The 26,131-nt window shown below is 35.8% G+C and overlaps 1 protein-coding gene across 7 annotated transcripts in view; it reads right to left on the reverse strand.

The window, feature by feature from the left end:
• Positions 1–26,131, reverse strand: part of MTFR1 (mitochondrial fission regulator 1) — a 75,923-nt gene that overhangs the window by 10,132 nt on the left and 39,660 nt on the right. For 6 of the 7 annotated variants that reach the window (XM_072804442.1, XM_072804437.1, XM_072804441.1 and 3 more), the window contains exons 3-4: positions 21,989–22,087; positions 10,337–10,452 (exon numbers count right to left, since the gene is read on the reverse strand). In XM_072804442.1, coding sequence (XP_072660543.1) covers positions 10,337–10,452; positions 21,989–22,087 — 215 coding nt within the window. Of the gene's footprint in view, positions 1–10,336; positions 10,453–21,988; positions 22,088–23,846; positions 23,968–26,131 lie in introns of those variants that run through there. The other variant, XM_072804443.1, reaches the window with a different exon arrangement.

Raw genomic sequence — 26,131 nt, forward strand, 5'->3', positions numbered from 1 at the left:
ATGACTTATGGCAAAAAGGAACAGGCTCCTCCTGTTCATAGTGTCATTCCATAAGAGTTTCCTAGCTGTTATTTTTTTCAATGATATTATCAAGAGCAGCCACTTTTGGAGTACAACTTAGATAAATGTGAAGGGCTTTTTAAGCTCCACTGGCCATTTCAAAGAATATTCTAAAAATATAATGCACTTCTGAGGTCCTTTCTCCTTATCACTCAGCTAATAAAAACTCAAAATTTGAGATCATTTTAAATTAGCCCATTGCCCTGTGAAAGATGGTATTCCTAGGATGATTTTCACTAATCCTCCTTCTTACCTCTTTAGTTTAGAGAATAACCAGAAAAGTATAAAAATATACTCTTATTGTCAATGCGATGTAGGGAGGGGGGAAAAAGTAGCAATTTAGTTCCCTGAAAACATGAAATTGGGTAGAAAACTAAGTCTTTCCAATTTTCAAGGTCTTAGGATTAAGCCCTACGTTGTGTGTGTGGGGGGGGGCTGCTCAGTGGGGAGCCTGCTTCTGCTTCTCCCCATCTCCCTCCTTGTGCGCTGTCAAATAAAATCTTTTAAAACAATAAAATAGGAATGAGTAACACCTGCTTTTTGGTGTGCTAGGAGTAGGAAACAGTCTTGCTCTAATCCACTGAGTCTTCTGGCTATCCTCACACCTGTGGAGCTATGGCAAGTCAGGCTGCTGGTGTGTTGAAGCATCTCCTTCGGAATCTTGTGAGTCAATGTCCTCCTCTATGAGGTCAGGGTTCCTCCCCAACACTAAAACAGCACATTCCATTCTATACTTCTATTCAAATCTGAAAAAGTAAACTGGGTAACCTTAGTCAAAGTCCTCAGTCTCATGCTATCCTTATATCACAGATTTTTATAAATATGTTCATCTTAGTCATCAGATTACAAACATTGTAGTGTAAGAAAAAGGGCTACCTTTAGTACTTTCGAGTCTTATAAATTTATAAATTTGCATTTAATACATCCTCATATGTATATGTGGCATTCAGAATTGAGAATAAGACAGAATTAGATTAATATAAACAACTGGAATTGAACTTGAAATATTCCAATATGCCTTAAAGTTCTTCTACTCCAAAAGCAATCAACTACTTGATGACAATGTCTATGTTGTCAACTAAGAAATCACAGGTATGATAGTCTTAAATTTCATCATACATATTAAAAATACTATGTCGTGTATATATCTCAAGTACACATTCTCCTTAAGCTACTATCATTAAAGAACAAATGGGTTATCTCAAACAAGATTATCAATTATACTGATCCTTTCAAACAGTCTCAATATTCCTTCTAATTCTTTCCAATTCTGAGGTAATTCTGTTAATTGAAAGGGAAATGAAGACATGTATGAAAGAAAAAAAAAGAGGCCTTACTTTATGCATGCAACAAGGCTAAGTTTTCTTTTAAAATTCTCCTCCAGGGGGCAGCCCTGGTGGCGCAGCGGTTTAGTGCTGCCTGTAACCCCGGGTGTGATCCTGGAGACCTGGATCAAGTCCCATGTCGGGCTCCCTGCATGGAGCCTGCATCTCCTTCTGTCTGTGTCTCTGCCTCTCTCCCTGTGTCTCTATGAATAAATAAAAAATCTTAAAAAAAAAAATCTCCTCCAGGGGCATCTGAGTGGCTCAGTCTGTTGAGCAGCTGCCTTCCAGAGTCCTGGAATCAGGCTCCCCAGCTCCCAGCTCTGCAGGGAGCCTGCTTCTTCTCCCCCCTCCCTCTGCTGTTCTCCCTGCTTGTGCACACTCTTGCTCTCTCTCACTCTCTCAAATAAAATCTTTTAAAAATAAAATTCTCAAGATACGTATTAATCCTTCCAATATAAAGAAGAAAACTGAAGTTTATAGTGCATTTGAAAAAACTCATTTGTATAATAACTCTGAAGGACTCATATATGCTATTTTCCCAGAGAAAAAAATACCATGACATTGTAGCTGTTATAGAAGTATCATCAACATAAATTTGAAGGGAGAAATAAACATCTTAAATAGCTTTGATTTTCCTACAAATAGGAAAGGCAGGGAAACACTCAAACTGAAATATACAAGTCCTTGAATATACTCTCCTTCAGATTTTAAGATTTAAGTTACATAGGGTGCCTGGCTGGCTCAGTCAGAGCATGAGACTGTTGATCCCAAGATTGTAATTTCAACCCCGACACTGGGTGTAGAGATTACTTAAAATATTTTTTTAAAGAAAAGAATTTACAGGTTTATTATGTAATCTCCATCTACAATTTGTCTAAATCAATGCAAAGAGCAATATAACACCATACTGCAAAAGAAAAAGTCCACCCAGCTCTTCTAATCATGTGGGCCACATCATTAACCCTGGAACTCTGGAGGCACTTCACTGCCTTATCAACTTTCTCCCTCTAGAGAGCACCACTCAAATCCAAGTAGGTCTCCTTTGCTTTCTTCTCACTTTGTTCAAGTTCAGATTATCCTTACCTAGAATACATTCAGGCACCTGATTTTCAATTATTTAGTCAATTATTTTCAAAACCACAGACCAAATCCATTATGCCAATTCAGTTACTATCATCACAATTCCTCTAACAGCTACCAATGTCATATCCTCTGCAAACATGACATTTGTGTTAAAAGTCCTTTTGAGACTCTTTCCAGGAAGATGGAACAGGCTAGCTTTCTCTATTCTTCCTCTTAACTAAAATTAAAAACCCCAGACATCATATAAAATAAATGTAAGATGACTGAAAGCTGAGGAGAAGACAGAGTGGCTGGGACTTTGGGATCCAAAAAAACGACATAGAAGTGAGTTCCCCAAGTTTTTCTTCTGCTTCATATGCCCCAGACTGGTTGGAGTAATGGGTAACCCAGAAATGTCAATGGATGAAGGGGGAAAAAAAAGCTACAATGAAAGCCTGCTCTTCTAGCCCAAAGACCAAGGAAAGGGTAGGCTCCCAAGAGAGAGGACTTCTATAAAATAACTGCCTTAGAGGCACCTGGGTGGCTCAGTCGGTTAAGTATTAAGGGTCTTAACAAGGAGAGACTTAACAAGGAGGTTAAGTCCACTAACCCTCATGGTATAGTGGACACAATGTGGGGAGCCTCAAATGACACCCCATCCAGCAGTAATGAGGCACTCACACGTACCTGCTGAAATGTCCTAAGAGGCCGAGGGCAGAGGAGCTAGAGCTCACTCCCACCAACCACCTCAGGGGTGAATGGAGGCTTAATGGGAAATCTGGATTTCTACTTCTGCCTGGGAGAAACCAGGTAGCACACACTCTTCTCCTGCCAGTGCTATTAGTGAAAAAACAGTAAAAGAAAAAGCTTAGATCCAGAGTCTCCTATACCAAAAATATCTAGGTTTCAATCAAAAATCAATCCTTAAGAGACGCTGGAGTCCGGGGAGCCGCCCTCCACTTGGCAGGGGGGCGGGGGCCGGGTCGCAGCCCCCCCACCAGCCTGCAGCCGCCTGGCTGCACTGCTCAGTCTCACGGCTCCTCGGCCTGTGACAAGCGGGTGTGGTGCTCGTGCCCGCCGAGGAGTCGGGGGCTGTAGCGGGGCACCCGCCAGGTTCCAGGCCCCGAGTAGCATGAGTGGCATGAGTGGCAGATGCCGTCGTGGCGGTCTGGCCGCTGCACTTTGGGTTTCTGAATCCCAGAGCTGGGGCCTGACTCCCTAGAGGCACTGAGGCTGCCGAGATGATTTCCAGAGCTGGGCGGTGCAGCTGTATTTTGCTAAAAGGTCAATGCAGAATGGATCAAAGCAGAAAATAAGCCTGTCTGGCCAAAGCAAGACTCGACTGAAAGCAGTAACATACCTAAAGCAGGAATGCCTCAATCAGGAATTGAGCCCTCCTCCCCCTGCAAAAAAAAGCCTGGGAAGTAAGTATCTGGCAGGATCCCTATTTAAAGGGGAAAGTCTTCCAAGCAGCCTCTTCTACTGAAAGGAATTTCTGTGTGTAGATCAAGGATTAAAACATTGTGAAAAAAATAAAAAAATAAAACATTGTGAAGATTTGGGGACTTCTGTAACTTATTTCTAATTATTAGTAAAACCCTTAAGGAGTACAAAAAAGAGGACAGAAGAAGGGAGAATGCATTCCACTCTTGAGAGAAGAACCTCAGAGATTGAGGGACTTTTCTTTCTGTTTTGCCCCAGAAGAAAAGGAAAACACCTGGAGCTGGCCTGGCTCTGAAGAATCATAGACCTTAAAATGATTTCCCAACAGTTAATAAGAACGGTTAAAAAAAAAAAAACAAAAACAAAAAAACCCCCCAAAACTTAGGGATATCTATAAGGCGTTAGAGGATGAGAATCTAGCCAAGGAAGAAGAAAGGTTTAAGAAAGTTAATAAATAATGGTCAGTGATGCAGAATCATGAGAAGGGTTTAAGAAAAGGCCTCTGGATTTGTTACTTAAAATAGTGTTTGTTATTTTGTTTGACTGTTTTTATTATTATTATTATTTTACTATTTCCATTGTAGTTTAAATTTGGAATAGATGATACATTATAAAATCAAAAGATAGGGATCCCTGGGTGGCGCAGCGGTTTGGCGCCTGCCTTTGGCCCAGGGCGCGATCCTGGAGACCCGGGATCGAATCCCACGTCGGGCTCCCGGTGCATGGAGCCTACTTCTCCCTCTGCCTGTGTCTCTGCCTCTCTCTCTCTCTGATGTAACTATCATAAATAAATAAAAAAATTAAAAAAAAAATCAAAAGATAAAAGGAAATGCTTTACTATTGTACTGGACATCCCAGCAACAAAAAGGCAAGGAAAAAATGTATAAGGATTTGAAATACATGAATCTGTTTTTTGGAGGAAAAAAAAATCATTCCTTATACCAAGAACCCTAAGGAACATAAACTGAATGAAAAAGACAATAGATGCCAACTCTGAGAAGACAGAGATGTTAAAATTATCTGCATACTGTAAAGAAGGTGTGATAAAAAGGCTTCAGTGAGCAATTACCAGCACTCTTGAAATAAATGAAAAACAGCAAAGAAACAGAAAATATAAAGAAGAACCAAATGAAAACTTTAGAATAGGTAAAATAACTGAAAAACACAGTGGACAGGATCAAAAATAGAATGGTGAAGACAGAGGAAAGCAACAGTGACTTCGAAGATAGAATAAATTATTCAATCAGAAAAACAAAAAGCAAACAGACTAGAAAAAAGAATGAACAGTCTCAGTAACCTGTTGAGCTATAAAAGATCTAATATTTGTGTTATCAGGTTCTCAGGAGACAGAGGGCTAGGCTGAAAAAGTACAAAAAAAAGAAAAAAAACACGTAAAATATTTACAGAAATGACAAAAGACATAAACCCGAAGATTCAAGAAACTGAGTGAACCCAAAAAGAATAAACCCAAAGAAATAAATGCCAAGAAACATTCAAAATTCTGAAAACCAAAGACAAAGGAGAAATTTTCATAGCAGCTAGCTATAGGGGAAAAACTTCACAAGACAGGATTCCTCATCTGAACCACAGAGGCTTGAAGAAACGGATATATTTCTTGAGTGCTAAAGGAAAAAACTAAGAACTCATAACCTCATATCCAACAAATATATCCCTCAAAATTGGAAAAAATCAAGAATTCTCAAGTGAAAAAAAAAAACCTAAAAAAATGGAGAGCAAGCACATCTACCCTAAAAGAGTAGCTAAAGAAGTTCTCTAAACAGAAAGAAAGCAATAAAAGAAGAAACTGTATCAAGCAGAAAGAAAAACACAGCAAAAGTATGAGTAAGTAAGTAGACTTATTTTCTCCTGTAAGTTTCATGGTTCAGGGAAATAGCATACTATCTGATATGATTCTAAAATGTCTGGAGAGAACATTTTTAAGAAAATTACAAACAGGGGAGGGTGTAAGGACATAAAGGAGAAGATTAACTGGCAAAATGACAACACCAATAGAATGTGGTAAATTAGATATATACAATGTAATACTTAGACCAACCACTCAAAGAACTTTACAAGGAGAGAGACTCAAAAACATGGATAAATCAAGAATTCCCCCCCAAAAACTGTCTAAGTATCCCACAAAAAAGAAGAAAAAGAGTAGACTTCAACTCTAACATAATAATTACATAAATGTAAATGGTTTATATATACACCAATTAAAAGACATTGACAGAGTGACCCAAAAAAGTAGGACTTAACAGTATGCTGTCTACAAGAAATTCACTTCAAATGTAATGACATAGGCAGAGTGAAAATATATCAATAAAATACAGAAAACGATCTGGACAGAGAGGGACACTAAATAGTGAAATAGTCAGACACTATTCTAATATATAAGTTCTAATATGTATGCACCAAACAGACTTCAAAATATGAAAAGCAAGTACTGTTAAAACCGAAAGGAGAAATACACAAACCCACAGATAGTTGAATCTCAACACCCCTTTACTACAACTGTTAGACAATCAGGAAGGATAGAGAAAAATTCAACACGATCTATTTGAGATTTATAGGGTATTCCATGGACAACAGAGTACACTTTTTTCTGAAGTAACCACAGAATATAAATGAAAAGGGCCCATATATGGGACCATTAAAATAAAAACAATTCAACAAACTTAAAGAATGGAAGTATACAGCATGTGTTCTCTGACCACAAGCGATTCAAACTAGAACCAAGAGCAAAATTTCCAAACATTTGGAAACTAAATAAACTTCGAAATAAGCCATAGGTCAAAGAAGATGTCTCAAAGGAAATAAAAAAAAAAAAAAATACAGTAAACTAGATTTTTAAAAGATACAATGAACTGAAACTTGTGGGGTGCAGCCAAAGCAATGTTGAGGGGGAAATGTATAGCACTAAAATGGTTTTACAGTAGTCTCCCCCTACCCATGAGGAAATATGTTCCAAGACCCCCCATGGATGCCTGAAACTGTAAAGAATACTGAATACTATATATACTATGTTCCTGCCTACATATACACTGACGATAAAGTTTAATTAGGCACAGTAAGAGATTAATAATTACTACTAATAAAATACAATTACAACAATCTACTGTAATAAAAGTTACATGAAGGTGATCTCTCTCAAACTATCTTATTGTACTGTACTTATCCTTCTTGTGATGACACATGATAAAATGCCTACATGATGAGATGAAGTGAGGTGAATGATATAGGCATTGTCATGTAGAATTAGGCTACTACTGATCTTCTGATATGTCAGAGGAGAATCATCTGCATCTGGACTGCAACTGACTGTGGGTAACTGAAATTGTGGAAAGTGAACCACAGAGGAGGACTACTATATTAGAAAAAAGGAAAAGTCTCAAATTAATAATGTAAGCTCCCACTTTAAAAACCTAGAAGAATAAGAGCAAAATAAACTCAAAACAGCTAGAAGAAAATATTAGGAGGAAAAAGAATCCATAAAATTGAAAACAGAAAAACAGGAACATCCACAAAAAGAACTGGTTCTTTGAAAAGCTTAATACAATTGACAAGTCAAAAAAAGATACAAATTACTACTATCAAGAATGAAATGGGGAATACTATAGACCTTGTAAACAACAAAACAAGAAATACTACAAATATTGTACACATAAATTTGACCACTTAAATGAAATGGACCAATTTCTTGAGAGGCACAAATTACTACATCTCATCTAACATGAAATTGATAAAACAATCCTGTAACTTTAAGGAAACTGAATTCATAATTTTAAAACACACCAAAAAGAAGTCTCCAGGCCCAGATGATTTCACTGGAGAAAACTATGAAATATTTAAATAGTATCCCTCCTATACAATCTCTTCAGACCATAGGAAAAGCACTGTTCAATTCATTTTATGAAGCTAGTATTATCTTGACACTAAAACCATACAAAAGATCACAGACTTAAATGTAAACAAAACTATAAAAAAAAAAAAAGGCCACATCCCAACAACATTGAGAAATCTGATAGATCAATGTTCTCCTCCAGTCTCCTCCAATAAAACAGATAATGAAAGAAATCATGCAAAACGGACCAGTTCAAGCCATAACTTAAGTCCATGAGGACTTCTTCCATTAGAGGTAAAATAGGAATATATAGACATGTTACCAGAACAAATGAAGAATCAGGAATTGGCAAGAGAAAAGAATGACGACATCAAATACTGGTGAAGATGCATCTGGATACTGCATACATTTCTAGTAGAAAAGTAAAATGGTATAGCCACTCTGGAAGACAGTTTGTCAGTTTCTTAAAACGTAAACATGCAACTATCTTATGACTGAGATGACCCACCAATTACACTCACAGGCATTCATCCCAGGGAAATAAAAACTTATATTCATTCAAAATCCAGTTCACAGGGATGCCTGGGTGGCTCAGTGGATGAGCATCTGCCTTTGGTTCAGGGTGTGGTCCTGAGGTCCCAGGATTAAGACCTGCATCGGACTCCCTGCATGGAGCCTGCTTCTCCCTCTGCCTATGTGTCTCTGCTTCTCTCTGTGGGTCTCTCATGAATGAATAAATAAATAAATCTTTTAAACAAAAACAAAAAAACAAAAACAAAATCCTGTTCACAAATGATCACAGCAACCTTAATCATAATAGTCAAAAACTGGAATCAGGGCAGCCCGGGTGGCTCAGCGGTTTAGCGCCGCCTTCGGCCAGGGCGTGATCCTGGAGACCTGGGATCGAGTCCCATGTCGGGCTCCCTGCATGGAGCCTGCTCTCTCTCTGCCTATGTCTCTGCCTCTGTCTCTCATGAATAAATAAATAAATAAAATCTTAAAAAAAAAATGGAATCAATCCAGATGTCCATCAACTGGGCATGGTCAAACAAACTATGGTTCACCCATACTAGTACTCTGTCCTAAAAAGGAAAAAAAAAACTACTGATTTTATACACCCCCCCCCCACACATATATATAACATATAAATACACACACACACACACACACACACATATATATATATACACAACATATATAACAATCTGGACAAATCACTAGAGAATCATGCTTGGTGAAAAAAGCCTGTCCCAAAAGGTTGCATACTGTATGATTCAATTTACGCAACATTTTTGAAATGACAAAATTATGAAAACAGGGAACAGATAAATGACAGTTATTAAGGAGAGGTTGGAGAGGGAAGGGAAGTGGGTGCAGCCATAAGAGAACAACATGAGGGATATGAGATATAGAAATGTTCTGCATTTTGACTTTTAATAGTGTCAACATCCTGCTTGTAATACTGTAGCATTTTTGCAGGATCTTATCACTGGAAAAAACTGGGCAAAGAGTATAGGAAAGGTTTCTATATTATTTCTTACAACTGTATGTGAAGAATCTATTATCTCAAAATGAAAAGCTTAATTTAAAAAATGAACATCTTTAAAAAGAAAGGGTCTTTACCTACTAATCCTGCAATACCTGGTCTGTGTTCATCTACCACTATGTCCTTACTTCTAATTGTCATTCAAATAAAATTCCTTCTTTGCTCTTGGATTGTTTGATCTTCATTATATTCAGCTAACTGCATTCAAATAAAATTATTCTTGCTAAAGTCAATGATTATCTTCCAAATGCAAGACAAAACTGAAATTGGCTCATTTTTAAATTTACCTAGCCTCTAAGTATTTGACACTGGTCATTAGTTGGACTCCCTTCCATGAAACTCTCCTACTTCAAGCAGGTTGTCCTTCATCTTTAGCATCCTTTCCTCCAAGAAGTCTTGCCAAACCTCTCTCATCCCACAGTGGCCTTCTGTATTTACTTACTAACTTTATAGTATCAACATTGTTTATTTCCTTTTTAATCTCCTCCAGCACAAGAAATATTCCTGGAAATCAGTGTCTTATTTTATCTCTGTATCTTTGAGGTCTAGTAAGAAAGAGTTGAATATGCTGCATGACTATTTAATAGACTGAAGCATAGTCAATAATTTATTCAGGCTCTTTCAAATAAATGGAAGCATCACTCTAACTTTTACACTTCATGTCCTTTGAAACAAAACTCTTCTTGACACAACTTTTAGGAAGCCTTCTCCAGTGATTATACAAATTCCCTAATATGACCCACAGGTTCCTCTGCTCCAATAAAACCATTATTATTACTTATCTCAACATTTTTATGACAGTTGATTTTTGTTTCATATTAAACTTTTGAATGGCAGGCAATTCTATGATAAGGACTTAAGACACAGTTATAATGTCTCTAGGAACTTCATAAATACTAGTTAAGTCTTTAAAATGAACAGAAAATAAAACCGCTTGAGAAAAACAATTGGCTTAATTACTAGAGATCAAATTAGGCTAAGTGGAAATACTGCAAATGTATCACCTTTTAAAATGATAAATACTGCATCTCATTTCTGATAGCCTTCCAGACTAACCTTCGTCTCGTTGAACATTCTCCTTCTTCTTTAGCTACCCATCCAACATCAGCAAAAGACACCACCGCATCTTCTCCTGGATGGCTGGGGCTCCACTCTGTAGTAGGACTGGTAAGCTGTAAATTATAAATAGGAAAGTTCTTTGGCACCAAAATGTTAGACTAAAACTTTAAATCACCTATAGAAAAATCATCCGCTCTGGTGTTACAAACACATGGATATTGAAGGTCCCCACAAAAGGGGCCATTAGTTATGTCACACTATTGCCTACTAGTGTATGACAACCTCTGAATTACAACTTGAGTTTATTCAATTTTTATTTTACAGATCAAATGAGACCTTGTTTGTTGGCTTTAAAAACAAGTCAACAAATAAGCAAGTAAAAAATTCTGTTCATCCTAAAAAACATTATGAAAATATTTGGAACGTAAGCATTAAAATTCAACTTTTTGAAGAGATTTAATTTAAAAAAGTATAGTAACAAGAACAAGCAAATGACCAATTTGTGCTAAATCTGGGAATATTTTTAAATGGATATTATATAGATATGCTGTTAAAATGCTAAAAAAAAAAGTTAAAAAATTTAAAAATGCTTAAAATACATTTTTTAAAAATCCTCAAATCATGATTTTTAAATAAAAGTATTAACTGTATTAAAGAACAAAAATAGAACAGAATTCTCTAGCTGACCTTATCCACATAAACAGAATATTCTGAAATACAAAGAAAAAGCATGCAAGTTCCAAAATTTACTTTAAAAAATAAGAAAGATAATTTAATTGAATTAAATTTAAGTTTTGTTATAAGTGTAATGCCTTGGGGCTCCTGGGGTGGGTCAATCTGTTAAGCATCTCCCTTTGGTTCAGGTCATGATCCCAAGGTCTTGGGATGGAGAGCCCTGCATCCTATGGGCTCCCTGCTCAGTGGCGAGTCTGCTTCTCCCTCTCCCTCTTCCTCTCCTCCTGTTTGTGTTCTCTCTCTCTCTGAAATAAATAAAATCTTAAAAGTAAAAATAAAAATAAGTGTAATGCCTCAGAGTCAGATGGCCAATGAATAATTTTAAAATGAAGTTATCAGATTAATACTTCCTAAAAATTAGTAACAGTGAGCTTTAAACAAAAAAGGAAAATGTAAGCTTTTTATTATTTTTTAAATATGTTATTTATTTATTCATGAGACACAGAGAGAGAGAGGACAGAGGAAGAAGTAGGCTCATGATCCCAGGGTCCCAGAACTGAACCCCACTAAGTCTCCCTGTTCAGCAGGGAGTTTGCTTCTCCCTATTCTTCTGCCCCTTCCCCCTGGCTTGTGTGCTCTTACTCTCTTTCAAATAAATAAATAAAATCTTAAAAAAAAAAAAAAAAAGTTTCTGCTATAACCCAAGCTTTGTTTGAACCTTCTTAATACTCTTACTGTCAGATCAAGCTTTTGGAAGCTATATTTAAAATAATGCTTTTTCCTCAAATGTAAAATATACCATGCAAACCCACTAATACTGAAACAGTTAAAAATTTTAAATGTCTTTAATATTACAAATTCTAACGGAACATACTGGCTGCTGGTATGTGCACCCATTCTGATATCATAATTATCTAACATTATCAACTTAAAAAAGTAGCATTAGAAAACTGACATTTTGATAACGTACTTAAGAATATCAAATATTTAAAATGCCTTTAACTAGGGCTTTTGGGGAAGACGGGTACAGGCAACAGGGAAAACAAGCTGTATTAAAAGGGTATATACTTAAGAATCTAATCTTGAGCAAAAACAAAAACAAAAACTAATAATGGAATTAAGGTGAAAAGTCTTTCAAAACACAAATGTAAAGCACATAGTGGAATACACCTGTGGCTATAAGAAAAAAAAAGTAAACACCTTAGAAGTACACTGTCAAGGGATATGATTAAAGAAAAATCAGACATTTTTACTTTCTCCCCCTTATATTTCAGAAATTTATCCAGATAAGTCAATAAACACACATTCAGTCGATGGGTATCTTATACAACTTAAATTAATATAACTTACTAGAACCAGAAAAATTTAATATTATTCCTATCCAATACTGAAAACAAAATGATGTATTAATATTCCCATAACACTGTAACAGGGAGATTACAAGTAGGTTACATGGAGATCCTTACACAAAAAGGTCCCCAAGCTCGGTGGAAGGTTCTAGATGATACAGTGTTTAATAGGCTATTTTGTAAAATGAAAGATCAAAAAAGCAAAACCTGAATGGTACCTCCCTAAGGTGCTAGAGTTAATGAAAGATCAATCTAATTGTAACTATTCTAGAACTAGTCTATAAAATCTTACAATACAGGAAGTTACTAGTTTGTAGGAAGTGAGGTATATTAAGAAAATGACATTTTGACCTCAAGACTTCTTACTTTCCCACAAAAGTCACAAAAATTGCAGTTTTCTTCCTAGACATGTTTATTTATAAAAGATGATACTTTTCTAAATACTTAAAAATATAAAAGTTAACTCAAGCTTTTCAGAGTATTTTATAACAAAGATTAAACAATGTATCTCAATTTCACATATGTAGTACTTCCCATATTTAAACATGAAATGTTGCTTTCTGTATAAATTAAAAAAAAAAAAAAATTTTCCATAGATTTAGTTTACAATCTTACTAAGGACTATATGAAGTCGCTGAAATAATACTATGTCTATAATGTGCTCAATGAGATGAAAGGGTTAATGATCCTGCCAAGAATCAATTCCAGAAATGATCATATCTGTATCATTCCTAATGGACATCCTGCCCCACAAAACAAAGTCATCTTAATATATCTACATAGCAGTGATTTATGCCATTAAAAAAAAAAAAAAAAGGCTAACAGTCCCTGAAAGAAACCAAACTCATCCAAATGACAAAATAAAAGTGAAAAGAAATAGTAACACTAATCTTTTTTTAAGAAAGCATTTCAGTTGCTGCTGAAATGTACACTGAGTAACAAGCATGGAATGGGAAAGACAATTCACTTAGTAAATACCAGTTAAGGTGACATCAGTGCAGGCAAGGGGGCTGATGGCATGGAATTGTTGGAAGTACGATTTATATGCCACTACTGACATGCATGGATGACCTATGGGAAGTTTGAAAAAGACAAAGCCAACTTACTGAAAGTTCTAGCAAGGTCCTGTCCTACCATAGCTATTGTTAGGGGTGGGGGGAGAGGGGAGAAGACACACACAGAAATACAAGGAAGGTAATAGAAAAAAATTTTTTTCAAAGTCAAGGGCATTTTAAAATTTTTTTTAATTTTTTAAAAATTTATTTATGATAGAGAGAGAGAGAGAGGCAGAGACATAGGCAGAGGGAGAAGCAGGCTCCATGCACTGGGAGCCCGACGTGGGATTCGATCCCGGGTCTCCAGGATCGTGCCCTGGCCCAAAGGCAGGCACTAAACCGCTGCGCCACCCAGGGATCCCCATTATAAAATTTAAAAGTAAAATTAGTGTTTATTGATTTGTAAGTATCCAAATTCCTTTCAAAAAGTATGAAAAACATTTCATGCAGAAAAAATTCAGTAGTAGCATTATATTTTTACTGATTTTAAGAAGCTCATTTCAACATCTAATACAATTTAAGTTATCCAAAATTCAATTATATTTCAGGAATTTTAGTAACTTTAGATAATTTTGAATATTCTGACGATGTAAAACTGTATCAAGAAAATTAACTGATCTAATAAAATGCATGAAAGAAAAATACAAAGCTTGTATAAAAGTTGCAATACCTAGAATAAAATATTAGAAGAGCTAACTTTGTCCTAATGTGACTTTTCATAAAATAAACACACTGTATTAGGAACCTGAATTCCCTCAGTTTCTTGCCAAAAAGGGTGTTATAGTAAATAGACTATTTTACCATTATTTGTTTATAGTCTAATGGAAAACATGTATTCTTAAAAGCAGCATGGCAAAATAATCTCTAGCTTTTACTTAGATTTTATTATTCTTTTTCTACCAATTCCTGCCAAAGAAAAACTGAAAGCAAAATTTGTCTCTTAATATAGTGACATACAGTAAGCCATGCAGTATACCTGTGTAAAGTGCATTAAATTCAGTATTCTAGCCAAGCCTCAGCCACTACTGTTTCTGAGTAGTATAGTCACTTTAAAAAAACAAAACAAAACAAAAAACAATTGAGCATTTAGGAGCCCAGTTGGTTAAGCCTCTGACTCTTGATTTTTGGCTCAGGTCATGATCTCAGGGTCGAGATCAAGCCCTGCATCAAGGTCCATACTAAGTGTGGATCCTGTTTAAGATTCTCCCTCTCTCCCTGTTGCTGCTGCCCCTTCCCCACTCTCCCCTCCCTCATGCTCTCTCAAACAATAAAATAAAAACTGAGCATTTACTAAAGCTTTCTACTCATTATGCTTAGAATGGGAGAGGGTAGAAAGAGAAGGAGGGAACAGGGACAAAAGAAACAGGGACAAAAGAAACCACCTGCAGCCCAGGTGGCTCAGAGAGACAAAGGGAGGGAAATGTGTTTATCTTTCAAAATAACCCAAAACAGTAAGTAACAGGATCCCCATTGGACAAGCTATTCTTTAAGAAGTCAATTACTGAAGGGCACCTGGAGAGCTCACTTGGTTAAGCATCCTGACTCTTGATTTCTGCTCAAGTCATGATCTCTTGGGCTCTGCACTGAGTGTAGAGCCTGCTCCTCCCCCGACCACATGCTCTCAAAGAGGGGGAGGGGGGGAGGAGGAGGAAGAAAGTAAGTTGCCAATTACTAAGAATAAAACATCACAATTTTCATTATTATTTATAGTTAGGCTTCAAATCATTGTGCCACACTACCAAATTTATAAAACATAATATTGTTATCTGAATTTCATTTTTCTTAATGGCCATTTTAGAGCTAAAAATACCAAGAAATGAACATCACAGAGTTTGATATCACACGCCAGCATATTCCAGAATATCAAAGAATAACTTAAAAAAATTGTTAAATTTAACAGTATTATTTTTAAAAGATTTTACTTATTTGTTCATGAGAGACACAGAAACAGAGGCAGAGGGGCAGAGACAGAAGCAAGCTCCCTGCGGGACTCGATCCCAGGATAAGGACCTGAGCCGAGGGCAGAGGCTCAATCACGGAGCCATCCAGGCGTCCCATTAACAGTTATTTTTAGTATTAATTCAGGTACTTACCTTCAGATGCCTCAGAAACTAAAAACCACTATACCACACAAAGTCCCACTACGCTAGTTCTTGACAAGTCTTAGGTTCCTCAAACAAGGACTTCTCTCTTTCCTTAGAACTAGCTCTCTGCACATATTCTCTCTTCCCTCAACTCTATCCTTCTCCCTAAATCAGCAGACAGGCTCTTCGTAATCTTTACCTGTCATTCCTCCAGATGGGTCTTCCCAGACCACCATTATTATCTTCTCCCAGGCTACACTGCTTTTTTCTTCACAACATTTTATTTTAAGATTTTATTTATTTATTTGACAGAGAATGCAGGCATGCACACAGAGGTAGCCAGAATGAAAGAGGGAGAAGCTGACTCCCTGTTGAGCTGGTTTGTCTATAAAATCTTACCACAATACAGGAAGTTACTAGTTTGTAGGAAGTGAGGTATATTAAGAAAATGACATTTTGACCTCAAGACTTCTTACTTTCCCACAAAAGTCACAAAAATTGCAGTTTTCTTCCTAGGCATGTTTATTTATAAAAGGAAGACGATACTTTTCTAAATACTTAAAAGGAATCAAACCAGATTTGACTACAGGACCCTGAGACCAAAACCTGAGCCAAAAACAGACACTTAACTGAGCCACCCAAGCACCCTCCTTTATTGCATTTAGTATAAATCATAATTATATGTTTATTAGAATATTTTGCAGCCCAGGTGGCTCAGCGGTTTAGTGCCGCGCCGTCTTCAGCCCAAGGCCTGATCCTGGAGACCAGGATCAAGTCCCAAGTCAGGCTCCTGCTTCTCCTTCTGCCTGTGTCTCTGCTTCCTCCCTCCCTCCCTCTCTCTCTCATGAATAAATAAAATCTTTTAAAAAAAGAGTATTTCCTTGTTAAATCTCTCTCCCACTGAATCATATTCCAATAAGGATGGACATCACATCTTTTTTGGTCCATCACTAATCAAAAGCCCCCACAAGAACGTACAGATTTCAAGTTCATTTGCTAAATAAAGATGGGCTGTGACAAGTAGCTATTTTACTTCCAGATTTCATCATAGTATATGAACTTTAGTAAGAACTTCATTCATTACTTGGTTATAGAACCTTCCCTCCACCACCAATTCTAAGAACTCCTAGCAATCGAAGAAAACAGGCTGGGGCAGGGTTTCCAAAGGGAAAAAAAGGTAGCCCAGATTAAATTCCCAGAGGTCTGCCAGTTACAAAGCTGAAAGTCAAACTTCTACACCCCACTGCCAAATGGCCCACCCCAGTTTTTCTGGTAAGATTCAGATCATTTTTTTTTCAAGTTTTTTATATATAGTTTATATATCTATCACCCCAAAAAGCATTGAACAAACCATGTTTTTAACTCATACAATTTAAAATTTATAAAAATGCATCCCCAAAGTGCTTTTGTGATTACTTTTATAAGTCAGTAGATAATTGTTACTAATTTAAGAAAAACTTTAACCTCAGCTGCATAAGAACCTCCTTCAAGAGGTAAAAAAACCAAATGTATGAAAATCAGATTTAGTGAGACCTGAAAGGACATATATTTTTTAAAAGCTCTGTGTTTTGCAAGGAGGTGGCGCATATAAAACTACCTGGAAAGAAGGGGCCTGAGCATGAATTTACTATTTTTTTTTAAAGTTCCTATGATTCATGGCAGCTCCGGTGGCCCAGGGGTTTATTAGCGCCACATTCAGCCCAGGGCTGAATGTGATCCTGGAGACCCGGGATTGAGTTCCGTATTGGGCTCCCTGCATGGAGCCTGCTTCTCCCTCTTCCTGTGTCTGTCTCTGTCTCTCTCTCTGTGTCTCTCATGAATAAATAAATATAACCTTTAAAAAAAAATAAAGTCCCTAGTGATTCAAATATGCATATAGTGATTGAGAACCACAGCAAATTAAAACCTCTGCACACCATTCCTCCCCATCTCCCAGGGCTCACTGCTTTTCCAAGTTCTTCCATGATCTGAATTTTCTTTTGGCTTCATGAAACTGGAATAAGTACTAGGAGAAAATCAAGAACCTACTCTCACTTTGTCTTCATCTGGGTTCCTACCTCGAAGGAAACTATAATATCCAAATACAAAAAATGCTTATGGCCAGAAGTATGTTAATTGTGACTCAAGGGTGAAAAGGGCCCAGGAAAGTGTACTTTTCTTCAATTAAAGTAAATCTGAACAGTTTACTACACCAAAAAGATTCTACACAGCAAAGAAAACAATCAAAACTAAAAGGCAACCTACTGAATGGGAGAAAATATTTGCAAAGGATATATCTGATAAGGGTTAGTATCCAAAATAAATAAAGAACTGATACAAGTCAAAACCCAAAAAATAAATAATCCGATTAAAAGTGGGCAGAAGACATGGACAGATATTTCTCCAAAGAAGATACCCAGATAGCCAACAGACACACCCAAAGATGTTCAACATCACTCATCATCAGGGAAATGCAAATCAAAACTATAATATCACCTCACACCTGTCAGAATGGCTAAAATCAAAACACAAGAAATAAGTGTTGGTAAGGATGTGGCAAAAAAGGAACCCTCATGCACTGTTGGTGAGAATGCAAACTGGTGCAGCCACTCTGGAAAATATGGAGGTTCTTCAAAAAGTTAAAAATAGAGCACCTGGGTGGCTCAGTCAGTCAAGCATCTGCCTTTGGCTCAGGCCAGGATCATGGAGTCCACAGATTGAGCCCTGCACTGCTCTCCCTGCTCAGAGGGGAGACTGTTTCTCCTTCTCCCTCTACTGCTACCCCTGCTTATGTTTCCTCTCTCTCTCTCAAATAAATCAAGTATTAAAAAAAAAAAAGTTAAAAATAGAAGTACCCTACCTAGAAATCACACTGAGTATTTACTCAAAAATCACATCAGTAATTCAAAGGCATACATGCACTCCAATGTTTATAGTAGTATTATTAAGAGAGCCAAATTATAGAAGCAACCCAATTATGAAGCAGCCCAACTGGCCAAAGATGAATGGATAAAGATACAATATATATATAATTGAATATTACTTAGCCATAAAAAAATAAAATAAAATCTTGCCATTTGCAAAGACATGGACAGAGCTAGAAAGTACAATGCTAAGTGAAGTCAGTCAGAGAAAAGACAAATACCATATGATTTCACTCACATGTGGGATCAGGTAAACAAAACAAAGGGGAAAAAAAAAGAGACAAACCAAAAAAAAAAAAAAAGGATTCTTAACTATAGAGAACTGATGGGTACCAGACAGAAGATGGGAGGGGGAAAAAGATTCTTAACTATAGAGGACAAACTGATGGGTACCAGAGAGAAGATGGGAGGGGGCATGGGTGAAGTAAGTGATGGGGATTAAAGAGTATAATTACTATGATGAGCACTGAATAATGTACAGAATTGTTGAACCACTAAACTGTATACCTGAAACTAACATAACAATATATATCGACTATACTGGAATTGGAACACCTGGGTGGCTCAGTGGTTGAGCATCTGCCTCTGGCTCAGGGCATGATGCCAGAGTCCTGGGATCGAGTCCCACGTCGGACTCCTCCATGGAGCCTGCTTCTCCCTCTGCCTGTCTCTATGTCTTTCATAAATAAGTAAATAAAGTCTTTAAAAATATCTATATACTGGAATTAAATTTTTTTAAAAACAATTTAAAAAAGTAAATATGAAGGGTCTAGAGATCCTGTTTGGAGTATAAAGTAGCCAACTCCTTTCTAGCACTCACAAAATGAAGTCTGGGAAAAAGCTATGGGGTTATAGGTAAGTCTTCTTCAAATAACGTAGCAAAGAACCACACTGAGTGCTTTTATATGGTTTGTTTTCTTTTTTTTACACTTATTGCATTATTTTATCCCTAGTGCAATATTCATTGAGTCCATTAACTGGATGATGGTGTAAATATATATGTTGATCTGTACTCTGGCTTGTGACTCTATAAATCCAATTTGTAAAACCAGGGAGTTGAATTACTTCCCTAGCAAGTAATAGCAAGAAAGTTAATTTGCTATCAACTGTAAGGTGGCAATAATAACAACAAAATCACCACCACTTCTTCTAGAAATGCACCACACTTCTATTGTGCACTAATTATGTACCAGTTATACTCAGGGCTTTAATATGGATTATTTTGTCTAACCTTCACAACAATAAGTAATCAGCCCATCTTGCCTATCATTACTTGTCTACAGCTATAAGGGTCAGCTGATGACAGTGAAAAGATGGCGTGATTTTGAAGGAACCATAATGAAGCTTAAGATTTCAAAGGTAAAATTGAATTGAGGGTGACAGAGTTGAGGTGTTGCCTGTGAGTATGAGCAGTAGAAAAGAAATGGAAGTGAAAGCCAACAGAAATACAAGAAGTAAAGAACATAAAATGCTAAGTTTCAGATAAATCCTAAGATTGAAATTACCCAGAACACTGGAGGGACTTGGTTTTAGCTACCTAACTCCTGACCCATGAATGCCCTATTCAAGTTTAAGCCATTTTGATTTTTTGTCTCCTGAATATGGCCCTACAAATATGGTATCTACTTTCTCTGGGTCCAATTGTGGTTCCCCAGTTCCAGACTTTCTACAGAATTTACTCATGTTGGATTTCTAGATAGTCCAAATACATTCCATATCAATCAAATCCCTAAATGAGCCAGGAAAATAGCAAAAAATGCATTTTCAACTTTACTACTCTAAATTGCAGGTTTTTAAAAATTCCACATTTTTTCTTTTCTGACAGATTAGTTAAAAAATAATAGAAGATACAAAGGAATATGCGCACATTTAAAATGTCTATAGTTAGCAGATAAAACATTCACTTTAATACTTATCTTGAATTTGGAAAGACTCAATATGCTATAAAATCACCTGGAAACAAAAATCTCTCTGTAAACAAATGTATTCTATCTTCCACTACGTTCTCAAGTAGATCATGAATCTTTCTCTTACCTTACCTCTCTCCTATGTTTATCCATCTTTATTCAAATGCAGCTCCTATACTAAATCTAGTATTCTTAATTCTGCTTATACTTTTTAAGTGACTAATAACACAGAGAAAAAGAATCTAAGAAAATATACTTGGCTCTAGTATTTCACCCCACTGACTACCAACGCAGATTTGGGTTGTTACTAAAAAATGCTAAATTATCTTCATGTCCTTCTACATGTCTAGCTACATGAACACAAATGCTATGCCAAATTCTCCTGCAACTAGGTTAAGTAGATACATAAATAGATGAAAAGAAAATTTTAATGGAACTGAGCAACCAGAAAAAAGTTAACAAGCCTTAGTTAACACAGCAGTTATTTGAAGGAAGTTGCTAAATGAAGCAATCAGCAATTTGTATCTAATTGAACCGAATTCTTAGAAACTGTGCTTGAGAGTTACCACCACAGATTTCATTTTCATTATTTTTTTAAAGCCTATGGTTTGATAAAAAAAATTTACTTCTTGGAAAGTTCCAATCTGTCACTTTCTAGATTGATGCACAAAGGTTTTGCCAATTTGCAAGCAGATTATGAGCACAATAATGAACAACCCTGTTAATCAACCTGAACAAATGTGAATTTCTACCACTTACTTAAGGAATAGATTCTTTGCATCTACCAGGAGTGCTGATTTATGAGTAAGACATAATATCAAATAAGCTTGCAGGGGCACGTCTGACCTATTGAATTAGGAGTTAAATATACTTTCCATATTTCACACATGCTAATCTATTTAGAATTGGTACTGATATCTACTGAACTTTACATTCTTAAATGTTGAACTGATTCTGCACTATTATTGTTATCGAGAATTACTGAAAAATAAGAACATGTCTAGCACTATTACAACAATAAGGAACAAAGCCCAAATCAAGAAAATAACAGTTTATCTCCAAAGAGTATAGTTGCTCCCAATTTGGTGCTATAACAGAATTCTAAGACCTGCACATTTAAAAGTATTCCCAATTCAGGGTTTCACTATCATCTCATTCAGAGAGCCACAGTTACTTCTTTGTCTTGAGACTGTTTTTACCAAGGCAATGGTGCTTACAATTAATGCTAAGCTTTAAATCAAGGATGGAAAAAGTAACTTACAAGGCATCCACAGAAATATCTAAAAATAAACTAAGGAAACAGAACGGCTGTCTGTCTGCTAAAGAAGGTATAATAACTAAAGAAAACAATGGTGGTACCTAAAGCTTCCTAAAGTAACTTAAGGCCATGTTCAAGGTCACCTGGGAATTAACAACTGCTTGGCTTATTATATGCTTCTGAATCTTTGTGTATGTATTCTTAAGAAGGATAAATGTCTTAAAGAGCTTTAAAAAGCTTGAATAATCACTTCACAGAGGAAGTAAAGTTAGAAAAGACTTTACTGTGGTTTTATTGTCTTTTATTGACAGTACCATTAATAGAAATGTTCAAAAATGCTTTTAAAAGCTCTCTTGCCTATTTACATTTCTAATGCACATATATTAATATGAAATTCCAAATATACAAAATGCAGTACCTGAAACTGAACTCTTGGACACTGGATCAGAGATAAATTAGTACCAATTTTCCTTACGATACTTCGAGATGAACCATATGGCTTCCCAGACCAAAGTACCTGAGGAAATAGAAAAAAACAAGTTTAATTACAAGGGTTATGAAAGTTTGTAGTTTGTTACTACAAAGCACTGGACAATTAATTGTATAACATGTTGACACATTAATTATAGAATCAGAATGCTCTACATGTTATGGAAATGACTAATATTTCTCAATTAGAAGTTTAAGAGTACATATAGCTAGTTATGATTAACACATTAAGGTTTAATGTAAGGCATATAAAAATACAGAAAAATAACTAGTAATTGTAAAATAATACATTTGTATTAAAAAACTGCATTTTCATACTATTCTGCAAAGGAAACACTATTTATACCTCCTCTACTGTATTTTTAGTTTCAGAACTTTATATACACACAAATTTCTTAGAACTGTAAACTACATTTATTATAATGGACTTTTCAAGAACAAATCCAAATCAGTACAAAGTTCAGAATCTGAATTTGTACCATTCAGGAGGCTTCACTTTGTTTACTACACAACAATGTCTGTTCAAGTGTAAGTGCAGGTCAAAATTCAGTTGTACTGCATCTTCTTATGAGGCCCTGTCCCAGGTTTAAGTTAACTTTTCCTAAATTACAAAAGGTACCAAATGGGCTTGTGGTGACCTCAATTAGAGAATTTCTCAGATGAAATAATAATACACGCAGGACATTATGCTACGCTTTACACAAAAGCAAAAAGCAAACAAAAAAACACACATGTAGAATGTTAAATCATTATAAAGTACCTTGAAACTTCTCCCCAAGTATTTTCCTTAAAGAGAAAAACTATCCATCTGTTTTGAGTGCTACACTTGAAAGCCTGGACAGAGAGGCAAAGAAAGGTGGTATGCTATTAAAAGCAATTTAAAAAGAAAAGAGTGAGAATGATATGACCATTATACTTAATTCATTAAATTTTACATTCAGCTTTATCCTAAAACTAAGTAAGTAAAACTAAATCAGCTGGCATGTATTCTGAGCAATAGACACTGACCCCTTTTTAAAGTCACTCCATGGTCACTCTAATTTAAAGAATGCAATTACCCTAACATATGCAGTATGACCAAGGAATAAATGTTATTTTAAACAGCAGTGGATCCAACACATAACCCAAATTAGACATTTAAACCATTCTAAAAGCATGCACAACTTGTAAAATGAGCATAGAAGCAATATATAGGACTTCTTAGATTTTAGCAACCAAAATCAATTAGAGATAACAGTAGGACTCAAAGTGAGGATTTTATACACACACACACACACACACACACACACACACACATATATATCCAGTATATGCCTCAACTTTTATATACTTCACCATTAATATATTCAAAATTTCATTGTCTATTACCTGGGACAGTTCCAGGAAGTACTATAACCTACACTGGCTACTATAACCAATAAAAACCATAACTCTTGCTTTGGAAATATAAATTAGAAAGATGGTACAAAGTGGAAAATAGGTCATTAGAAAGATGACCCTGATTTTGAAATATGAATATTAAACAAAGGATATAAAGAGGCAAAGCTACTGTGAAGCTTAGAAGAGAATTACTTATAATTTAGGAATGCAAATCATTCACACCAATGATCATCCAGAGGATTATCACACAAATAATGTTAACACATGAGGACTGAGAGAAGAAAAACATTTGACTAGACAAAAATGGGAAGCATCACACTTTTACAAATTCAACATAAAAGGCCAAGAAAAAAAATAAGAATGTGGGCAAGTAATTCTAGAACAGACAATATTTAAGCAAACTCTACCTTATACATGTTCATAGATCTTAATCTTTTAAAAAGAAATCCACAGGGCAATGGCACTTATATCACTCAATCATTCTCCCCTTGAATCTTGTATTTAGTCACAAGCCAAAACTCTATGATGTAGGTGTAGTAGAACACTACTTATGCATCACAATGTGACAATTAGAGTCTGAAGTGAATCTCCCATCCCTCCAGTATGCAAAGATCTTAACTGGAGATGAAGAGAACAGGAAAAATTTGGAAAGGATTTGCCAAGGTCAGGAACTAATGTTTCTGCCAACTTTTGGCATTCCTTGCTACGCGTGCCTCAAGGCTAAGTTTCAACTATTATCTTCCCATCTGCTTACATCAGAAGGAAAGAATACCAGGTGACTTTTATAAGCGAAGGTGGCCAAAATTCAGCTTTTACTTTTAAGTACTAAGTAGACTATTTAGGCTTCTTCTACAGAGTTAAAAGAAGTAAAAACAGATTGCTTTATGTTATTTTTTTCAAGTATATACAGCAGACTAACAATGTTTCTCTGTCACTCGTGAACTGCACAGCACTTACCACCAAAAAAATATGAAGAAGGGTCTATGTAAGCTAATGACTGGAGTATTTAGAAAGAAGGAATCCTAACCTTTACTTGACTATAGGAAAAAGTGAAGGTAAAGAGCAGCTAACTTCCAGGAACTCTAAAATTAGGACCTACTTCATCTTTCCTATTCAACCCTCATGGAGGAGAAATTGTAAATGTCTGTGAAGAAATAATGAACAGATGGTACTGAAAAGTCACCATCTGTGCACTGGGAGACTGTAAGGCCCAAGTATCTCCTATCCTAACTGGTGGCTGAACTGTTGTCTTGTCAGTATACAGGAGAAGGGAAGACTTCCTCTAAAGATAAACTGTCATTAATATTTTTTCAAATGTTAGAGAGAGGGAAGGGAAAAAACGGTCACTGCTAGACAACTGGATTTTATTAAGAAATAACTCAATTCCACTAGAAAATAACTATTATTATTGAACAGAAAAACTCTGCTTTGCCTTATAATGACTACTGACAAATAATCTAATAATGAATCTGTGCATGTGTTTGCATGTGTGTGTCTAGTAATGACAGTCCATAACATTTAGCAACAGTGTTTGAAAGTGATGACAGCAAGGAGGAGGATGACAACAGAAAGCAATTTGTTCTTTTTTAACATTGTGAAATGCTATTGTAGAAGTGTTGAAGTGTGAGCCTGAAATCTGAAGCTATCATCTGTCTCATCATGATGACTGTCCTCAAATTTCATGTGGTAATTATTCTGTTATAGATCAGTTTAATCTAAATTACTATTTCTGAGGTACCATTTAGCAGGAAAAAGTACAAATTTAATTCTAAATACATGTATTTTTCTCAAGATAAGCTAATTCATATTAATACAAGGGTCCTTATTCTGGGGTCCACATACCCCTGAAATTACATGCAAAATTCTTTGTATATATGATATCTTTCTAGAAGAAAGTCCATACCATTAATCAAAAGTTCAAGGAATCTAGACACAACAAATTACAAATCCTTAACTCCAAGGGAGCCAGGAGAAAATTCAAAGTGTATGTTGAGGAGAGCAGGTAGCCAGGAAGATGAAACTCTAACAATTTTCAAAATCTCCAATTAAAGATAACACTCCTCTCAGTTCTCTTCCTTCCTCTAAACTCAGCCACATTCACATTCTTCTTCCAAAGCACAAAAAGGAAAACAAAGTTAAAATCCTTAAGTATTACTGGAAATCTATTACTAATACAAATTAGATATTTACTCTGACTGTAGTTATACCTGTAAAACAAAGTGTTGTTTTACTGAATACACATAATTTAGGAACTGGATTATAGTAAACCAGTGATAGCTATTACTGTGGTGATGTGTACAGTAAAATACAGAGAGCTAATTATCTACAACTGTTCTAATGGTAAAACCCAAACCCTAATCTTAAAACCTGCAGTTTTTCTTTTTAAGCAGATAAAACATGTAGAGGATGAAGGCAATTTCTACTCTTGGAATACTTTTAAACATAGTATTCAAGTTCATTATCAAACAATGGGAAAATATGTATTTATTACTGAAAGAGCTGAAAAGTTTTACTTTCAGATACCCCAAAGTAAAATCTTGGTAGTAAAACCTTTTTACGCTTAGGCAGCATACTAGGAGAGCTTAGAAACTAAATAATTTCAATGTGACAAATTGTTTATGTTAAAAGAAAACTTGTTTCTATATAGATTTTCAGTTAACTGAAGTTGATGATTATAGTTATATATTTTTTA

The sequence above is a fragment of the Canis lupus genome, chromosome 28 (assembly GCF_048164855.1).
Source record: "Canis lupus baileyi chromosome 28, mCanLup2.hap1, whole genome shotgun sequence".
Taxonomy (NCBI): Eukaryota; Metazoa; Chordata; class Mammalia; order Carnivora; family Canidae; genus Canis; species Canis lupus.